The sequence below is a fragment of the Macaca nemestrina genome, chromosome 17, assembly GCF_043159975.1.
Source record: "Macaca nemestrina isolate mMacNem1 chromosome 17, mMacNem.hap1, whole genome shotgun sequence".
In the NCBI taxonomy this organism is placed as follows: domain Eukaryota; kingdom Metazoa; phylum Chordata; class Mammalia; order Primates; family Cercopithecidae; genus Macaca; species Macaca nemestrina.
This window is the reverse complement of record NC_092141.1, coordinates 85746325-85764082: the sequence shown is the minus strand read 5'-3', so window position 1 is coordinate 85764082 and position 17758 is coordinate 85746325. Positions and strand designations below refer to the sequence as shown.

At 49.7% G+C, this 17758-nt stretch overlaps 1 protein-coding gene across 3 annotated transcripts; it reads left to right on the top strand.

Moving 5' to 3' along the window:
• The first annotated feature begins 1659 nt into the window (after positions 1-1659).
• LOC105469213 (jumonji domain containing 6, arginine demethylase and lysine hydroxylase) lies at positions 1660-17072 on the top strand. Of its 3 annotated transcripts, none has more exons than XR_979855.2 (7): positions 1660-1957; positions 2457-2845; positions 4910-5196; positions 6724-6859; positions 7296-7389; positions 8465-8603; positions 10742-10869. XR_979855.2 is itself a non-coding variant. In XM_011719984.2 (7 exons), exons 1-7 carry the CDS (start codon positions 1829-1831, stop codon positions 12916-12918), a joined length of 1245 nt encoding a protein of 414 aa, XP_011718286.1. In that variant the 5' UTR covers positions 1664-1828; the 3' UTR covers positions 12919-17072. The 3 variants fall into 3 exon arrangements, 2 of the variants coding, with proteins under 2 accessions (XP_070939731.1, XP_011718286.1); XM_011719984.2 differs by lacking the exon at positions 7296-7389 and adding an exon at positions 12882-17072 and having other exon boundaries at positions 1664-1957; XM_071083630.1 differs by lacking the exon at positions 10742-10869 and having other exon boundaries at positions 1661-1957; positions 7301-7389; positions 8465-8595.
• The last annotated feature ends 686 nt before the right edge of the window (positions 17073-17758 follow it).

The window sequence follows — 17758 nt, the reverse complement described above, 5'->3', positions numbered from 1 at the left end:
ACGTGAAGCTGTTTGGAGACAATCAGAAATAGCCTCCACTCCAATCTTTTGTTTTTTTCCCTCTTTTTGACAAGGTCTTGCTCTGTAGCTCATGCCTGAGTGCAGTGGCCTGATCGTAGCTCACAGCAGCCTTGACCTCTCTGGCTCAAGCAATCCTCCCACCTCAGCCTCCGGAATAGCTGGAACTACAGGCACACGCCACCATGCCTGACTAATTTTTCTATTTTTTGTAGAGACGTAGTATCACTATATCGCCCAGGCTGGTCTCAAACTCCTGGTCCCAAGCGATCCTCCCGCCTCTGCCTGCCATTTAACTTCTCTAAAGCTGTTTCTTTAGCATGGGACATGCCTCACAAGCTGCTGTTAAAACCAAATGAAATACAGCAACGTGAAAGTGCTTTGAAAAACCGAAGACAGGCAGGGCATGGTGGCTCACTCCTGTAATCCCAGCACTTAGGCAGGCGGGAGGATCACTTGAACCCAGGAGTTGGAGGTTGCAGTGAGCTGTGATCGCGCCACTGTGCTCCAGCCTGGGCGCCAGAGCGAGACAGTGTCTCAAAAAAAAGAAAATAAAAAGAATTATCATTGAGAGTTTTGTGGAGCTGTGAGTTTAGAGAAAGAAGCGAGGTCCAACCGAAAAAACTATTAGGGCACCAAATAAAACTGGAAACCCTGGTCCCAAAACTCACACAAAAGTGAGAGAGAAGGATGAATCAAGAAACCCTTGAACAAGATCAAAAGAAGCATTAGAGGTCAGTCAAGAATGTCACTTTCCTGGAAAGAGAGATTCGATGTGGAGAAAGCCGGCCCGGCGCGGAAGCTAACGCCTGTAATCCTAGCACTGTGGGAGGTCGAGGCGGGAGGATCACTTAAGCTTACAGTTCGAGACCAGCCTGACCAACATAGTGACCAGGGTCACTTCTTGGCAGTGTCTCCAAAATTCTTACTGAGAGACATTTAATGCACCGAAGGGACTCATATCCGACGTTTTCGCTCCGGGGGCCAACCTAAAGCAGGAAGCTGCGCAGCTGAGCGTCCGCATCCCGCCGTCCCTCAGGACCCCCGCCAAGTCAGCAGAGAACCGCTCTTGCCCTCAGGCGCCTCCCGGCGGGTGCTGCTGCACGCACCTGCGGGACATGGACCTCCAGGACGGCCCCGTCGGCTCCCGGGCCCGGCTCCTCCGAGAATCGAAAGCGCTGGGCCCGGACCCCCTGTCCTCGGAAATCGTGCTCGCTCAGGGGGGCATCGTTGGGCCCCGGGTGGGCGGGGGACCGTGGAAGGCTCCGGGCTGCCAGGCTGCGCAAGCGGGAAGCCCCCGGCCACGTGGCTCTAGCACCTGACTGCAAGAAAGGGAAAGCACGGCGCTGGTGATAACCCTGCCGCGCTGCAAGCGAAGAAACCCCGGAGCAAGGCGAAAGAGACACAGATTCGCAGGACTGGCAACCGGCGGCTGGCGCGACCGGAAGTGATGCGCACAGCGGACGCGCGGGAGGGGCGGGGCGGGGCGGGGCAGTGACGCAGCCGACGTGACCTTCCCAACATGGCGAAGGCCCGCCGTGTGTGAGGGCGGACCCCAGGGGCGCCGAAGCCAATGGCAGACCGCGAGAGGCGTGGGGGCGGGGAAGACAGCGGCCGCTTGCCCAACCCGAGACTCGGGAGGTGGCTGGGGAGTGAATTTTCTGGAAGGCGATTTTAAAGGCGCCGGGACTGAGCGAAGGGCGTTTTGGTGCTGCCGCCGTCGCCGCCGCCCAGGCCGGGGAGGGGTGCGTTAGTGGCAGGAAGCGGGCTGCGCCGAGGTCGTAGCGGAACCAGCTGGCGACCCCGCAGAATGAACCACAAGAGCAAGAAGCGCATCCGCGAGGCCAAGCGGAGTGCGCGGCCGGAGCTCAAGGACTCGCTGGATTGGACCCGGCACAACTACTACGAGAGCTTCTCGCTGAGCCCGGCGGCCGTGGCGGTGAGCGGGTCGGGCGGGGGTGGCCAGGCCGGGCATCGGCACCTCCAGCCGCTGCGCACTTTTCTCTGGGCCCGGGGCTGCCGTCGCCCCGAGCGCGGCACCCGGGACCTTGTAGAGGCTCAGCCGCACCCCGCGGAGTTTGGGGTCCCCGAGGCGCGGATTCCGGGGCGGGCCTGATTCCTTCCATGCTGTGGCCGCTCGTCTGCTCCGGCGGACGACGGGAGTCCCATGCCTGTGGCGCTCTCAACTAGAAGGCCGGTCGTCCCTGACTCCTTTGGGCGGCGGGTCCTCTCGGGGACCTGGCTGTCAAGGCTCTCGAGGGGGTGGCTGTAGGAACGACGTGGCCTCACGCACGCGCCGTCCCCCCACCCCGGAGGAGCCAGATGAGAGTCAACTTCCTTCGGTTTGCCATTACCAATTAGCCTTGGGGACACCTTTATCTGCCACTGGACTTCTTTTTTTTTTTTTTAACTGGACAGGTCTTTTCTAATTCCCTCAGGATAACGTGGAAAGGGCAGATGCTTTACAGCTGTCTGTGGAAGAGTTTGTGGAGCGGTATGAAAGACCTTACAAGCCCGTGGTTTTGTTGAATGCACAAGAGGGCTGGTCTGCGCAGGAGAAATGGACTCTGGAGCGCCTGAAAAGGAAATATCGGAACCAGAAGTTCAAGTGTGGTGAGGATAACGATGGCTACTCAGTGAAGATGAAGATGAAATACTACATTGAGTACATGGAGAGCACTCGAGATGACAGTCCCCTTTACATCTTTGACAGCAGCTATGGTGAACACCCTAAAAGAAGGAAACTTTTGGAAGACTACAAGGTGCCCAAGTTTTTCACTGATGACCTTTTCCAGTATGCTGGGGAGAAGCGCAGGCCTCCTTACAGGTAAAGTATTCTGCAGCTAAGTGGTTAAAATCTTTTTTTTTGAGACGGAGTTTCACTCTTGTTGCCCAGACTGCAGTGCAGTGTTGCGATCTCGGCTCCCGGCAATCTCCATCTCCCGGGTTCAAGCAATTATCCTGCCTCAGCCTCCTGAGTAATTGGGATTACAGGCATGCCCCACCAAGCCCAGTTAATTTTGTATTTTTAGTAGATACAGGGTTTCACCATGTTGGTCAGGCTGGTCTCGAACTCCTGACTTCAGGTGATCCGCCCGCCTCAGCCTCCCAAAGTGGTGCGATTGCAGGTGTGAGCTACGCGCCCGGCCTGTGGTTAAAATCTTATCTACAACAGCATTTGCTCACTGAGTTCAGTTGGTAATCTTTTTTCGAAACAGTGAGTACTCCCTCGGCTGTACATTGAACTCACTTAGGGAGCTCCTGAGGCCTGTCTGGGCCCTGCTGGGGAGACTGGTTTAATTCGGGTGATGCCTGGGCATCAGAATTTCTGAAAGCTCTTCAGAATTTCTGAAAACTCTTCAGGTGACCTGAATGTGCAGCTAAAGTTGAATCACTGATCTCTTTTTTTTTTTTTTTTTTTTTTTTTTTTTTGATATGGAGTCTTGCTCTATCGCCCAGGCTGGAGTGCAGTGGCGCGATCTCGGCTCATTGCAAGCTCCGCCTCCTGGGTTGACGCCATTCTCCTGCCTCAGCCTCTGGAGTAGCTGGGACTACAGGTGCCCGCCACCACACCCGGCTAATTTTTTTTTTTTTTTGTATTTTTAGTAGAGACGGGGTTTCACCATGTTAGCCAGGATGGTCTCGATCTCCTGACCTCGTGATCCGCCCGCCTCGGCCTCCCAAAGTGCTGGGATTACAGGCTTGAGCCACTGCGCCCAGCTGAACCACTGATCTCTAAGGGAAATTTTAATGAAGTCCAGCAATAAACCACATTAGTGATTTTTCTTTTTTTTTTTTTTTTTTTTTTTTGAGACGGACTCTCGCTCTGTCACCCAGGCTGGAGTGCAGTGGCCAGATCTCAGCTCACTGCAAGCTCCGCCTCCCGGGTTTATGCCATTCTCCTGCCTCAGCCTCCCCAGTAGGTGGGACTACAGGCGCCCACCACCTCGCCTGGCTAGTTTTTTTGTATTTTTTAGTAGAGAGGGGGTTTCACCGTGTTAGCCAGGATGGTCTCAATCTCCTGACCTCGTGATCTACCCGTCTCGGCCTCCCAAAGTGCTGGGATTACAGGCTTGAGCCACCGCGCCCGGCCTCTTTTCTTTTTTCTTTTTTTTTCTTTATTGAGATGGAGTCTCCCTCTGTCGCCCAGGCTGGAGTGCAGTGGCACGATCTTGGCTCACTGCAGCCTCCGCCCCCCGGGTTCAAGCAATCCTTCTGTCTCAGCCTCCTGAGTAGTTGGGGTTACAGGTGCCCACCACCACACCCAGCTAATTTTTGTATTTTTAGTAGAGATGGGGTTTCACCATATTGGTCAGCCTGGTCTCGAACTCCTGACCTCAGGTGATGCACCTGCCTCGGCCTCCCAAAGTGCTGGGATTATAGGCGTGAGCTACCGCCCCAGCTGATTTTTCTTATTTTGTTAGGAATCAGTCCATGAAAAATGCACTCAGTGTTGCTGCGTACCAGAATTTATATAATCTCTGAAATAAAGATGATATAATATATCACAAAATTAAAACCTGGCCAGGTGCCATGGCTCAACCCTGTTATTCCAGCACTTTGGGAGCCCAAGGTGGTTGATCACTTGAGGCCAGGAGTTCGAGACCAGCCTGACCAACATGGTGAAACCCTGCCTCTACTAAAAATACAAAAATTAGCCAGGCATGGTGGCATGCGCCTCTAATCCCAGCTACTCAGGAGGCAAAGGCAGGAGAATTGCATGAACCTGGGGAAGCAGAGGTTGCTGTCAGCCAAGATCACACCACTGCATTCCAGCCTGAGTGATAGAGCAAGACTCTCTCAAAAAAAAGAAAAACTAAAAACTTACTGTTTTGTGTGGTATATGTGTAACTAAATTACACTTCACATCTTGGATATCTCCATTCTGTAGGTGGTTTGTGATGGGGCCACCACGCTCTGGAACTGGGATTCACATCGACCCTCTGGGAACCAGTGCCTGGAATGCCTTAGTTCAGGGCCACAAGCGCTGGTGCCTGTTTCCTACTAGCACTCCCAGGGAACTCATCAAGGTGACCCGAGAGGAAGGAGGGAACCAGCAAGACGAAGCCATTACCTGGTTTAATGTTATTTATCCCCGAACACAGCTTCCAACCTGGCCACCTGAATTCAAACCCCTGGAAATCTTACAAAAACCAGGAGAGACTGTCTTTGTACCAGGTATAGATGAACTGGAAGAAAGTACATTCTTTGATTTCAATATTTTGTCATTTTGGAGCAGAACTGTTAGAGAGTGAGTCCAAAAAATCCTTTGGATGCTGCCTGGTAAATGAACTGGTACTTACCTCTGACAGTAATGTATCTATAGCGTCACATACTTGGGGAGCTCTTGTTCACATTTTACACGGCTGTAAAACTCTTGATAAACTATGTAGGCTGGTTGCGGTGGCTCACGCCTGTAATATCAGCACTTTGGGAGGCCGAAGTGGGTGGATCACTTGAGGTCAGGAGTTTAAGACCAGACTGGCCAACATGGTGAAACCCTGTCTCTACTAATAATACAGAAATTAACAAGGCGTGGTGGTGGGCGCCTGGTTAATCCCAGCTACTCAGGAGGCTGAGGCAGGAGAATCACTTGAACCCAGGAAGCGGAGGCTGCAGTGAGCTCAGATTGTGCCACTGCACTCCAGCCTGGGTGACAGAGCAAAACTCCGTCTCAAAAAACAAGTTGTATGTAAAGATACAACTTTATCTGCAGTAGTCACCTATTGTCTTTGTATATGGGTAGCGACTTGTTTGTGTTTCTGTAAATTGGGGTTTAATTCCTTTTTTTTTTTGAGATGGAGTCTCGCTCTGTCACCCAGGTTGGAGTGCAATGACACAATCTCGGCTCGCTGCAACCTCCGCCTGACAGGTTCAAGCGATTCTCTTGTCTCAGCCTCCCAAGTAGCTGGGAATACAGGCACATGCCTCCACGCCCAGCTAATTTTTTGTATTTTAGTAGAGATGGGGTTTCATCATGTTGCCCAGGCTGGTTTTGAACTCTTGAGCTCAGGCAATCCACCCACCTCAGCCTCCCAAAGTGCTAGGATTACAGGTGTGAGCCACCACCCCCAGCCAGGGTTTAATTCTGTAAATTGAGTTGGAGGTCTCACTGTTATCCAGGCTGGCCTCCTTGGTGCAAGCAAGCCTCCTGCCTCAGCCTCCCAAAGTGCTGCGATTATATGTGTGAACCACTAAGCCCAGCCTAAATTGGGTTTTTGATGCACTGTAGCACTGTCCAGGTTGAGTCAGGAAATCCCACACCAGACAACTGCACTTTGCTAAGTGAAGGAAAGTGAGCATATTTAAAGTAGGTGTCCTCTTCCTAGAAGCTGAAGAACTTTATGCTTTTGCACTTTTGGTCACAGCTTTGGATTAACAGGAGTGAACAAACTTTTTCTATAAAGGGCCAGGGAGTCAATATTTTAGGTGAGCCAGACTGTCACAACTACTTACCTCTGCCCTTGTAGCTGGAAAGCAGCCCTAGACAATCCGTCACCAGATGGGCATGGCTGTGCTCCAGTACAACTTGATTTACACAAACAAGTGATTTGCAATCCCTGGATCAGAAGGAACATTTACTACCCTGTATGTCTCTGTAGGCTCTCCCTTATGGATAGGAGTTCCCAATTTCTGGTGTGTGTGTTACACAGTAATTAGATAGGATCAAACCTTGTTTAACTGTTTTTATTTGTTGGATTTCAGGAGGGTGGTGGCATGTTGTCCTCAATCTCGACACTACTATCGCCATCACCCAAAATTTTGCCAGCAGCACCAACTTCCCTGTGGTATGGCACAAGACGGTAAGAGGGAGACCAAAGTTATCAAGGAAATGGTATAGGTGAGAGTCATTTTGTTGTTATTTCTGCTTGGTTTCAATTTCCACCCCAGAGATAAAATGGCGAGTCCACTGCTGCGATGTTGTGTGCGCATTGCAGACAGGCCTGGGCAGAGCTGGGGCTGCCGATCTTCTGGGTAGAGGAGAGAGGGGCCAAGGTCAGGACGAGTCCTCAGGGTGTTTGCCAGCCTCGAGGTGGCAGGGTGAGACTCTGCATGTTGAATCCAAGCCAGTCAGTCAAAACGTCATAATTGGGATTGTTTCTCATTTTGTTTTGTTTTTTGTTTTTCAAAGCTAGCGCTAGCTAATTTTATTTGGGTTTTATTTGGGTTATTTATTTTTCTTACCCAGAAGCATTTTTCCCATTTGAACTTAATACCTTGAGTTCTTATGAGTGAGGTGACTGCCCTGGAGACTTAGCTCCTCTGTTTATCCACAGAACAGATACAGCACGGGCAGCGGCAGTGCAAGCCACCCACAGCCACCCCGTGCCACTGTGTCCCAACCCTGACCTGGAGGGACCAGCTCTCGGGGTAAGAGAGGGATTCTGGCTTGTTCTGTGCTCAGCCTCCCTGCTGAGAGGGCCAGTAAGGGTGGTGGCTTCTGTTCTCCCTGGACTCTTGGGCATCTGAGGCCCACTTACCCCGCCCCATAGGCCACTGCGTGCTGCGATCTGGTCACACCGCAGGCCTTATCATACAACAGGCCTTTTGTCACTGGTTACAGTGGATGCCAGACAAGGTTTCTGAAGGGGAGGGCTGCTGCTCTTCAGTTTTACGATCCCAGTGAGGGGGGACCATCTCTGTTATTTGACACCTCGTATTTCTTACAAATCTAATTGTTTCTGCTCTTAGAAATAGAATCTAACCAATGCAGCTCTGATCATTATGTGCCGTGCTGTGGAAAGGAAAGATTTTTTAAAAATCAGCTGGGAGGGCCGGGCGCGGTGGCTCAAGCCTGTAATCCCAGCACTTTGGGAGGCCGAGATGGGCGGATCACGAGGTCAGGAGATCAAGACCATCCTGGCTAACACGGTGAAACCCCATCTCTACTAAAAAATACAAAAAACTAGCCGGGCAAGGTGGCAGGCGCCTGTAGTCCCAGCTACTCGGGAGGCTGAGGCAGGAGAATGGCGTGAACCTGGGAGGCGGAGCTTGCAGTGAGCTGAGATCCAGCCACTGCACTCCAGCCTGGGCGACAGAGCCAGACTCCGTCTCAAAAAAAAAAAAAAAAAAAAAAAAAAAATCAGCTGGGAAAGGTTCAGGAAATAAAACTAGGAAGAGAAACTTTTTCTCCCAGGGGAATAAAACTAAGACTAAAGGAAAATTGTGCCTCGTGTGTTGGTGGCATGGCTGGCTCATTTGTGCAGGTGGTAGTATATTGTGTGTAGTTAGCATAGTTTTCCTTGCAGAAAAACTCGGGCACCGTATTGGGTTTCTCTTGTTCCCAGCCTGGGGTTTTGTCCTCACCATTATACAGTACCCATTCTGAATGGACACACCTGGCATTCCCAGGTGTTTCTGAGAGACACAGGCCTCAACTCTAACTGAGTCTTTGTGAGTGGGTATGGCTGTCAGTGCACTGAGAACAACACTTCTTGCTTCTCAGGATCTTGAAGCAAGAGCACCCCGAGTTGGCAGTCCTGGCAGACTCGGTTGACCTTCAGGAGTCCACAGGGATAGCCTCCGACAGCTCCAGCGACTCTTCCAGCTCCTCCAGCTCCAGCTCGTCAGACTCCGACTCAGAGGTGAGGCCTTGCTCGCTCGCTGGCTGGCTCCTGGAGCCTCCAAGGCTCATGTCACTCAGTCACAACCAGGTGTGACTCTTCCTCCTCCTATCCAGGAGAAGGATATAGAAGTTTTTCCACCTTGTTCTAAGGGTTACAGTTGTCACCATTCCTGCTGAGTGGTGTATCTTGCCCATTTTACAGCTTCGCACATGTGCATGAATTATTTGTTTGTTTGTTTGTTTTGAGACTGAGTTTCGCCCTTGTTGCCCAGGGTGGAGTGCAATGGCGCGATCTCGGCTCACTGCAATCTCTGCCTCCCAAGTTCAAGTGATTCTCCTGCCTCAGCCTCCCTGGTAGCTGGGATTACAGGCGCGTGCCACCACACCCACTTTATTTTTTGTAATTTTAGTAGAGACTATAAACTCTATATACTTTAGGGCTGGGTGCGGTGGCTCAAGCCTGTAATCCCAGCACTTTGGGAGGCCGAGACGGGCGGATCACGAGGTCAGGAGATCAAGACCATCCTGGCTAACACGGTGAAACCCCGTCTCTACTAAAAAATACAAAAAACTAGCCGGGCGAGGTGGCGGGCGCCTGTAGTCCCAGCTACTTGGGAGGCTGAGGCAGGAGAATGGCGTGAACCCGGGAGGCGGAGCTTGCAGTGAGCCGAGATCCGGCCACTGCACTCCAGCCTGGGCGACAGAGCAAGACTCCGTCTCAAAAAAAAAAAAAAAAAAAAAAAAAACTCTATATACTTTAGTAGGGTTTCGCTATGTTGGCCAGGCCGGTCTCAAACTCCTGACCTCAGGTGATATCCGCCTCAGCCTCCCAAAGTGGTGGGATTACAGGCGTGAGCCACCATGCCCAGCTAAGAACTGTTAAAACAGCCTCGAGGTATCGGGTGTTTGGGGATTTAGTGAAGTAAATGGCTTAAGATGAAGTAGCAGTGTCAGATTTCAAACTCATCCTTCTGACCTCAAAGCTCATATGAAGAGTTTCCCCCATGGATGGTGAATTGTAAGCCTAGAAATTCAGCAAATCCAGTGACCTTAAACTTGAAGCTGACAGTAATACTGGGTGAGAGGGCCCTGCACCTCGAACAGGTGAAATTTCTATCTCAGCCTGGCACGGTAGCTCACGCCTGTCATCCTAGCATTTTGGGAGGCCAAAGTGGGTAGATTACTTGAGGTCAGGAGTTCAAGACCAGCCTGGCCAACATGATGAAATCCCATATCTACTAAAAATACAAAAATTAGTTGGGCATGGTGGTACACACCTATAATCCCAGCTACTCAGGAGGCTGAGGCGGGAGAATCGCTTGAACCCAGGAGATGAAGGCTACAGTGAACCAAGATCACACCACTGCACTCCAGCCTGGGCGACAGAGTGAGACTTTGTCTCAAAAAAAAAAAATTCTGTCTTTTCACACAGTCTACTGATTGAGTCTTTTCTCGTCAGGCGGGAAACGGGCTCTGGGAATGTTCAGTGCTGTACCTACTTCCTTTCATGCATCAGGCTCTGCTGGTAGAGTGAAATCTCATAATGCACTTTCAGAATTCTGACTAAAAGATTTTTACAATGGGTATCGTATTCAGACAAATAACTGCACCGTTAAGAGAACAGTGGGCCGGGCGCGGTGGCTCAAGCCTGTAATCCCAGCACTTTGGGAGGCCGAGGCGGGCGGATCACGAGGTCAGGAGATCGAGACCATCCTGGCTAACACGGTGAAACCCCGTCTCTACTAAAATACAAAAAACTAGCCGGGCGAGGTGGCGGGCGCCTGTAGTCCCAGCTACTCAGGAGGCTGAGGCAGGAGAATGGCGTAAACCCGGGAGGTGGAGCTTGCAGTGAGCTGAGATCTGGCCACTGCACTCCAGCCTGGGCGACAGAGCGAGACTCCGTCTCAAAAAAAAAAAAAAAAAAAGAGAACAGTGGAGGGATACTTGGCCTCTGAGGGAAGTTTGAAATTCTTAGGGAGCCAGGAACATCCAAAGAGGTGGCTATGAAGGCTGCATTGTGGAGCTCCCATAACGAGTGCTTTGCATCTGGGAGAAAGTGACCAATATCTGTGCTGTCTCCCGAGGTCAGAGGTTTGTTTAATGAAGAAGTGGGTTGCGTCCAGGTTGACTCCTTGTTTTCTGTCCTCCTGTGTCCAGTGCGAGTCTGGATCCGAGGGCGATGGGACAGTGCACCGCAGGAAGAAGAGGAGGACGTGTAGCATGGTGGGAAACGGGGACACCACCTCCCAGGACGACTGTGTCAGCAAAGAGCGCAGCTCCTCCAGGTGACCCAGCAAGGCTATTGTCTGTATGGAAGGACACGCTCGCGGCAAGGGCAGGGCCTGGGGAGGGCGGCCTGTCTAGTCCTGCAGACAAGGGGAGGCCTGACAGAGCCTGAGAATGAGGACGCCCTCGGCACGGGAACCCATTCACTTAGCGTTTGCTCCAGTAGCTTTCCCTCTGCTACCGACGCAGATAAACGCGGCTTGTTTTACTCAGAAAGGCAAGAGAATGTGAATGGTGCCAAAAAAACCCTTTATTTAATAAAAATTGAATCCATTTTCTATCTTGGAAATGTTTTCCTTTGAGAATACCAGAGCATTCCCTTATTGCTCTTCTCTTGATGGTCTTGAGGGAAAGCAGTGACTGCTGCTGCGCCTCCTTGACTGTGGAGTCGTCGTCCCAGCAGTGAAGGGAGAGCCATTGGAAAAGTCACCCGGCATCTTCTGCAGAACCTGAGGCATGGCCTCTTGCGTTTTCTCCCAGTTTGCCATTGCTGCTTGAGTGCTCAGCCAAATCAGACAGCAGCAGAGAACTCTGATATATCAAATCTTTCTGTTCTTTTTTTTTTTTTTTTTTTTTTTGAGACAGGGTCTCGCTCTGTTGCCCATGCTGGAGTGCAGTGGCATGACCATGGCTCACTGCAGCCTCAACCTTCCAGGCTCAAGCGATCCTCTTGCCTCAGCCTCCCAAGTAGCTGACTATAGATTCACCCCACCACACCCAGCTAATTTATTTATTTATTTATTTATTTATTTTGAGACAGAGTCTCGCTCTGTCGTCCGGGCTGGAGTGCAGTGGCGCGATCTCGGCTCACTGCAACCTCCACCTCCCAGGTTCAAGCAATTCTCCTGCCTCAGCCTCCTGAGTAGCTGGGATTACAGGCATGCGCCACCACGCCCGGCTAATTTTTTTTTTTATTTTTAGTAGAGGCAGAGTTTCACCATATTGGCCAGGCTGATCTCAAACTTCTGACCTTGTGATCCACCCACCTCGGCCTCCCAAAGTCCTAGGATTACAGATGTGAGCCACCGCGCCCGGCCAGCTAATTTTTATTACTATTTTTAGTAGTGACGAAGTCTCTCTGTGTTGCCCAGGTTGGTCTTGAATTCCTCGCCTCAAGTGATCCCCCCACCTCAGCCCCCCAAAGCAGTAGGATTATTACAAGCATGAGCCACCTCACACAGCTTTTATAAAAACTTAATCACATCTCCAAGTACAAGATTGGATCTAAATAAGTTAAAACTTAAACATCTATTTGCAAGCACCTGGGCATGTAACAGGTTCATAATGAAATTTGTTCACTCTCTGCATTTGTCTGCGGTCTTTAAATGCTACAGGTCTTTGATGTGCTGGTTGAAGTGTTAAGAGAGATTGTTGGAAGATAGTAAAATACTGAAGTTGAAGCTGGGCATGGTAGCTCAAGCCTGTAATCCCAGCACTTTGGGAGGCCAAGGCAGGAGGATTGCTTGAGCTCAGGAGTTCAAGACCACCTTGGAGAATACAGTGATACCCTGTCTTTAAAAAATATATATATATATATATATGTTTTAATACTGACGTTCACAGGATTTTGAATGTCTGAAGCCCTTGACTGCTGAAGGTGACATTCCTGTTACATTCTCTCCCCCAGCAGCCGAGTCTTTCTTAAATGCATTAGGGAAGTGCAGGACCCACAGTCCCTCCTATCGTGTATTCTCTATTCTCTGTGGGTTAGCTGAAATTCAACGGGGAAATTCAAGTGACTTAATCAAACTAGAATGTGCATTTCTCAACCTTTGATGTCCTTTCACAGCCATACTTAGACTCTTTTTGCCTTTTTAAATTGTTTCTATTATTATAGATTTATATCTGCACTTGATCTGTGACTTTGTAATTTGTAAGAAAACTCTGTAGAAAGCCCTGCCATGACTTCCACGTGGGGTCCCGGGGGTCCTGCTTTTAACATTGCCTTCCAGCTTTGCACCCAGCATGCTGTCTACGTGCTGATTACAGGCAGTTGTACTTTCCTTGGCAGGATTAGGGACACTTGTGGAGGCCGGGCTCACCCCTGAGCAGATAAAGAGACTCTCCCTGAGGTGGCTTCAGCGTAAGCTTTTGGCAGCCACCCAACTCAGTTCTCACGTCTTCTACTCCTACCTTCTCTGTCTTTGAATTTGGATATTCCTTCCCTGGTCCAAGCTCCTATCTTCAGTCAAATGCTGTTTTTACTGCTTCCTAAGGATAGATTATCAAGAAGTTTAACAGCTCGGCCAGCTCAGTGAAACACTGAAGCTAATGGGATGTTGGGTAAGAAGGTTCTGTGCCGTCTCATTGAAAACCGAGCCAGTCAACCACAAGGCTGGCGGGGTGTGATCCTTGTAACGTCTTGTTGTGTCTGTTACTCACGGATGTCGGTAAGGAGCTTCCACAGAGCCAGCTGTGTACCACAGAGACACTGAGAGTGGTGAGTGGACTTTGTGTGTGAGCCAATTATGTGTCGGAAGGACTTGGAGTCCGCCCTCCTTCCAGTATGTCACCATCAGCCCACAAATGCATTCAGTGGCAGTGACCCAGCACCATCACCCACTGCTCAGTCTGTCTTAGGATTCCTTATCTTTTTCTCCATCATCATAGAGACTGAAATTTCAGGGGTGTTTTTGTGTAGTATATTTTTTTGGGGGGGTGATACATTGGGATTTTTTGTTTGCATAGAGTGGGAATGGTGTGCAGTGTGCTCTTACCACAGAACTTAAAGTATGAATAGGCTCCATTCTTCCCCACCACGGGATCCCTAAGAAGCGCTCACTTTGCAAGGTACTCTGAGATTGGCGTTCCTCATTTGTTTGACCTACAGACGTTAAGTGGGTGGCTTGTGTTACACATGGGGAGTAAATTGGAGATGGCAGCTCTAGTCTTTGCGGTCTGTTGATACTTCTAAGTAACTGGATGACTTTTTGGGGATTGACCAGCAGGTGCCATCTCTTGCCCTCTTGATTCACCTGCTTGCCTTAATTTGTCCCTAAATTCAACTAAACTTAAATAAAAAATAAGAGGGGTTGTCAAGGCCATGGTGCCCACTTGGAAGCACTGCCTGGGCTGGAGCGTTGGAGGCATTGGCAGGCAGGTGGGAAGGAGCTCTCACTGCAGTGTTCACAGGCAGGGAGGCTGCGTGTGGATGCGTTAGAATTGTGTGCTGTTGCCTCTCAAAATATCCACTAGAAACAGGTGTAACCAGGAAAATACAGGTCTCTGCCCACTGTTATTAACAGACTGTCATTTCCTGACATTGGGTCATGTGGCTTTAGGAGGCTGGTTCTCTATTTTTGTCTTAGTTCAATTTTTTGCATCCTAAAATGCCAAACCCAGTATGTGGCTGGGTAGGTAGAACTGTGCTGCCTGCCTGCCATGGGGGCTGCTCTCCCGCCTTACCCTCACGCCCACAGCTCGCTTGGTTCCGTGGTGGGCACAAGATGTGTTTGGCTATAAAGTCAAACTCTGAATGTATAATCTCTTGGTAGTAACATCTGAGTGGTGTTGCTCCTCCTGCTTTTTAAAAAGACTTTTCTTGCCATCTACAAAAAGCTTTTTTCTTTTTCCCAGTATTGCTCCTGTGCTGCCATATTTGCCCTTTTTCCTTACCTTCCTCTCAATTTTCTATCAACCACTCCTCTAAACTTCAGTTTAAAATTAAAATAAAGTGGCCGGGCGCGGTGGCTCAAGCCTGTAATCCCAGCACTTTGGGAGGCCGAGACGGGCGGATCACGAGGTCAGGAGATCGAGACCATCCTGGCTAACACAGTGAAACCCCGTCTCTACTAAAAATACAAAAAACTTAGCCGGGCGAGGTGGCAGGCGCCTGTAGTCCCAGCTACTCGGGAGGCTGAGGCAGGAGAATGGCGTAAACCCGGGAGGCGGAGCTTGCGGTGAGCTGAGATCCGGCCACTGCATTCCAGCCTGGGTGACAGAGCGAGACTCCGTCTCAAAAAAAAAAAAATAAATAAATAAAATAAAATAAAATAAAGCCCAAAAAGGCTATTTGCCACCAGGGGGCGTGGTAGGACATGTTGCCAGTGGTCTGGCTTGTAGAGCAGAAATTTTGAATTTTAAAAATTAGCCACCCAGGCCAGGTGCAGTGGCTCACACCTGTAATCCCAACACTTTGGGAAGCTGAGGCAGGGGGATCGCTTGAGTCCAGGAGTTCAAGACCAGTCTGGGCAACATGGTGAGATCCCATCTCTCAAAAAAATAATCTAGAAAATAAAGATTAGCCACCCGGTTTTCCTTCTCCAGATGCTAAAGGTGATTCCTGTTTGGTAACAGTATTCCAGAAATGAGGGGAATAACATACCTGATAGGCCCAAGTCAGCTCTGGATAGTACATTGTCTGGATAGTACAGATTATGTGCTCCTGGGACATGCTTTGTTTATTCCTGCCAGGCCAGAAATTCAGCAGCCCTACCCCCTACCCTGCTTACTGTCACTGTGGGCTAGCCAGGCTCTCTGTTATGTAAGCACAGCAGGGGCAAGGTGGGGAAACCGTGTGTGAGAAAGGAGTGGCGTGGTGGCAGGTGGCCAGTGTAGGGTAGGAAGAGTGGGTACCCAGAGACCACTTGTTCAGAAGTTAACTCTTCTTCCCATCTGGCGTGAGTTACTCCATTGAAGGGTGCCAACAACAGTAAAGTGAAGGAGATAATGTTAGATTATTTTCAGGGATGATTCTCCAAGGTGACAGCAGATCTTAAAACCAAAGAGCTGGGTCCTGGAAGAAGGGGTCTTAGACTATTAACTTCTGATGGAAGGACCAGGGTGGGAGAGACATGAGTTGGGGACTGAGAACATCAGGAGGACCCTGGGTATGAGGACCTTTGGGGATGAGGCTTCACCATCAGCTGGAAGAATCCATGCTGTACACATGTACGTGCCTCTGCAGTTAGTGGTACTGGGATGTTTAGTGTGACATCCTTGAGGGGAGAGCCACTGAAAAGAGGAACATTATTCACATTTTGCTGTATCCTTGTAGCTGTCCGTGTCTTAATAATTCAAGCGTTGAATAGATGTTTGAGGGCCAGGCACTGCTCTTGAGGTGCTGGAGATGTGGTGACAAGCCCAGATCCCTGACAAGCTTAATGGACAGTGAATGTGCAGCTGTTCACAAGGCCGCTGGTGAGGGCAGGTAGAAGGAAGTGCAGACCTTCTTAAATGCAGGTGTACGGGCTCTACATGAAAGAGCGTAATTAACACCACTGTATACTTAAGGTAGTAACAGCTTCTTCGTAAAGTAGCAAAACTAAGGATCTGTGGAAAAGTTGCTGGTGCAAGTGCTTTACAAACTTACTAGAGACTCAGCCTTGGATTTAGGACTTTAAACAAGAGAATAGGATGGAACAAAATTTTTGCAGTAAATGTAAAAAATGCTGTGTAGGAGGTAGGCGTATAAGGATGCCCCAGCTGTAGGTTCTTTAGATTGTCTTTAGTATTTCCACAAGTAAGTTGTTTTTGATGCGTGTACTGGTATTGCTGGTAGATTTGAAGTGGAGTCTGGCAGCTTCTTCCACACTCCCCTCCCACTAGCTTGTGTCAAGGTGTGACATCCTATACAGCAAAACTAGATGAACTTATGCCCCCAGGCGGTGGCTCTCAACTTTCATTGTTAGTTTAGAAATTTTGGTCAGGTGCAGTAGCTCGCCCCTGTAATCCCAGCACTTTGGGAGGCCATGGCGGGTGGATCACTTGAGGTCAGGAGTTCAAGACCAGCCAGGCCAACATGGGGAAACCCCGTCTCTACTAAAAATACAAAAATTAGCCAGGCGTGGTGGCATGTGCCTGTAGTCCCAGCTACTCGGTCGGCTGAAGCAGGAGAATCACTTGAACCTGGGAGGCAGAGGTTGCAGTGAGCTGAGATCACACCACTGCACTCCAGCCTGGGCAACAGAGCGAGACTCTGTCTTTAAAAAAAAAAAAATTCATCTAAGCCCCAGTGAACCTCCTGGAAGGAGAGCTAGCCCTGGCCAGCTGTCTCCAAGGTGACTGGATGCTACAGAAGAACTGGGACTGTCTTCTGCGGACTCATGCCTCCTGGAGTTGTCAGAACACTGTCCTGTGTCTGTCTAGCCATGGGGTCTGCCATGAAATGCCTGTGGATCTGTCACTGGGTTGGTATTTTTAACTTTCACTTGGGTGAAACTTGTTCATCATTTTAAATAAAGCAACATGATTTGGAGTTGTGTTTTTGGCATTGTTTTGTCCTTATTTTCTTTCTTACTCATTTGAAAGTCAATAGAATGTACTTTGTCAGCAGAACAGGACTTTTTAAAAATGTATTTATACTTTAAAACAAAGAATGGGGCACAAAAGTAAGACCCTGGGCCAGAAGCGTAGACGCACACCTATAATCCCAGCTGCCCGAGAGGCTGAGGCCAGAGTGTCACTGGAGCCCAGGATTTCGAGGCTGCAGAAAGCTATGATCATGCCTGTGGATAGCCACTGCACTCCAGCCTGAGCAACATAGTGAGACCCTGTCTTTTTTAAAAAAAAGAAAAAAAAAAAGACCCAGTCTCTTTAAAAAAAAAGGAAAGAAAGAAAGAAAGGTCAGCTGGGCGCGAAAGCTCATGCCTGTAATCCCAGCATTTTGGGAGGCTGAGGCGGGCAGATTGCCTGAGGTCAGGAGTTCGAAACCAGTTGGACCAACATGGTGAAACCCTGTCTACTAAAAATAGAAAAAAAGTAGCCGGGCGTGGTGGTATGTACCTGTAATCCCAGCTACTCAGGCAGGAGTATCACTCGAACCCGGGAGGCGGAGGTTGCAATGAGCCAAGATCGTGCCACTGCACTCCAGCCTGGGCAACAGAGTAAGATCCATCTCAAATAAAAAAGAAAAGAAAGAAAAAAATAGTAAGGCCCATACACTGACTG

Excerpts from the sequence above, each read along its gene's own strand:
- LOC105469213 (XM_011719984.2), top strand. The coding sequence starts at position 1,829 with ATGAACCACAAGAGCAAGAAGCGCATCCGCGAGGCCAAGCGGAGTGCG. Across the intron at positions 2,846-4,909 it reads AAGCGCAGGCCTCCTTACAG|GTGGTTTGTGATGGGGCCAC; the intron begins GTAAAGTATTCT and ends TCCATTCTGTAG. Across the intron at positions 5,197-6,723 it reads AGAGACTGTCTTTGTACCAG|GAGGGTGGTGGCATGTTGTC; the intron begins GTATAGATGAAC and ends GTTGGATTTCAG.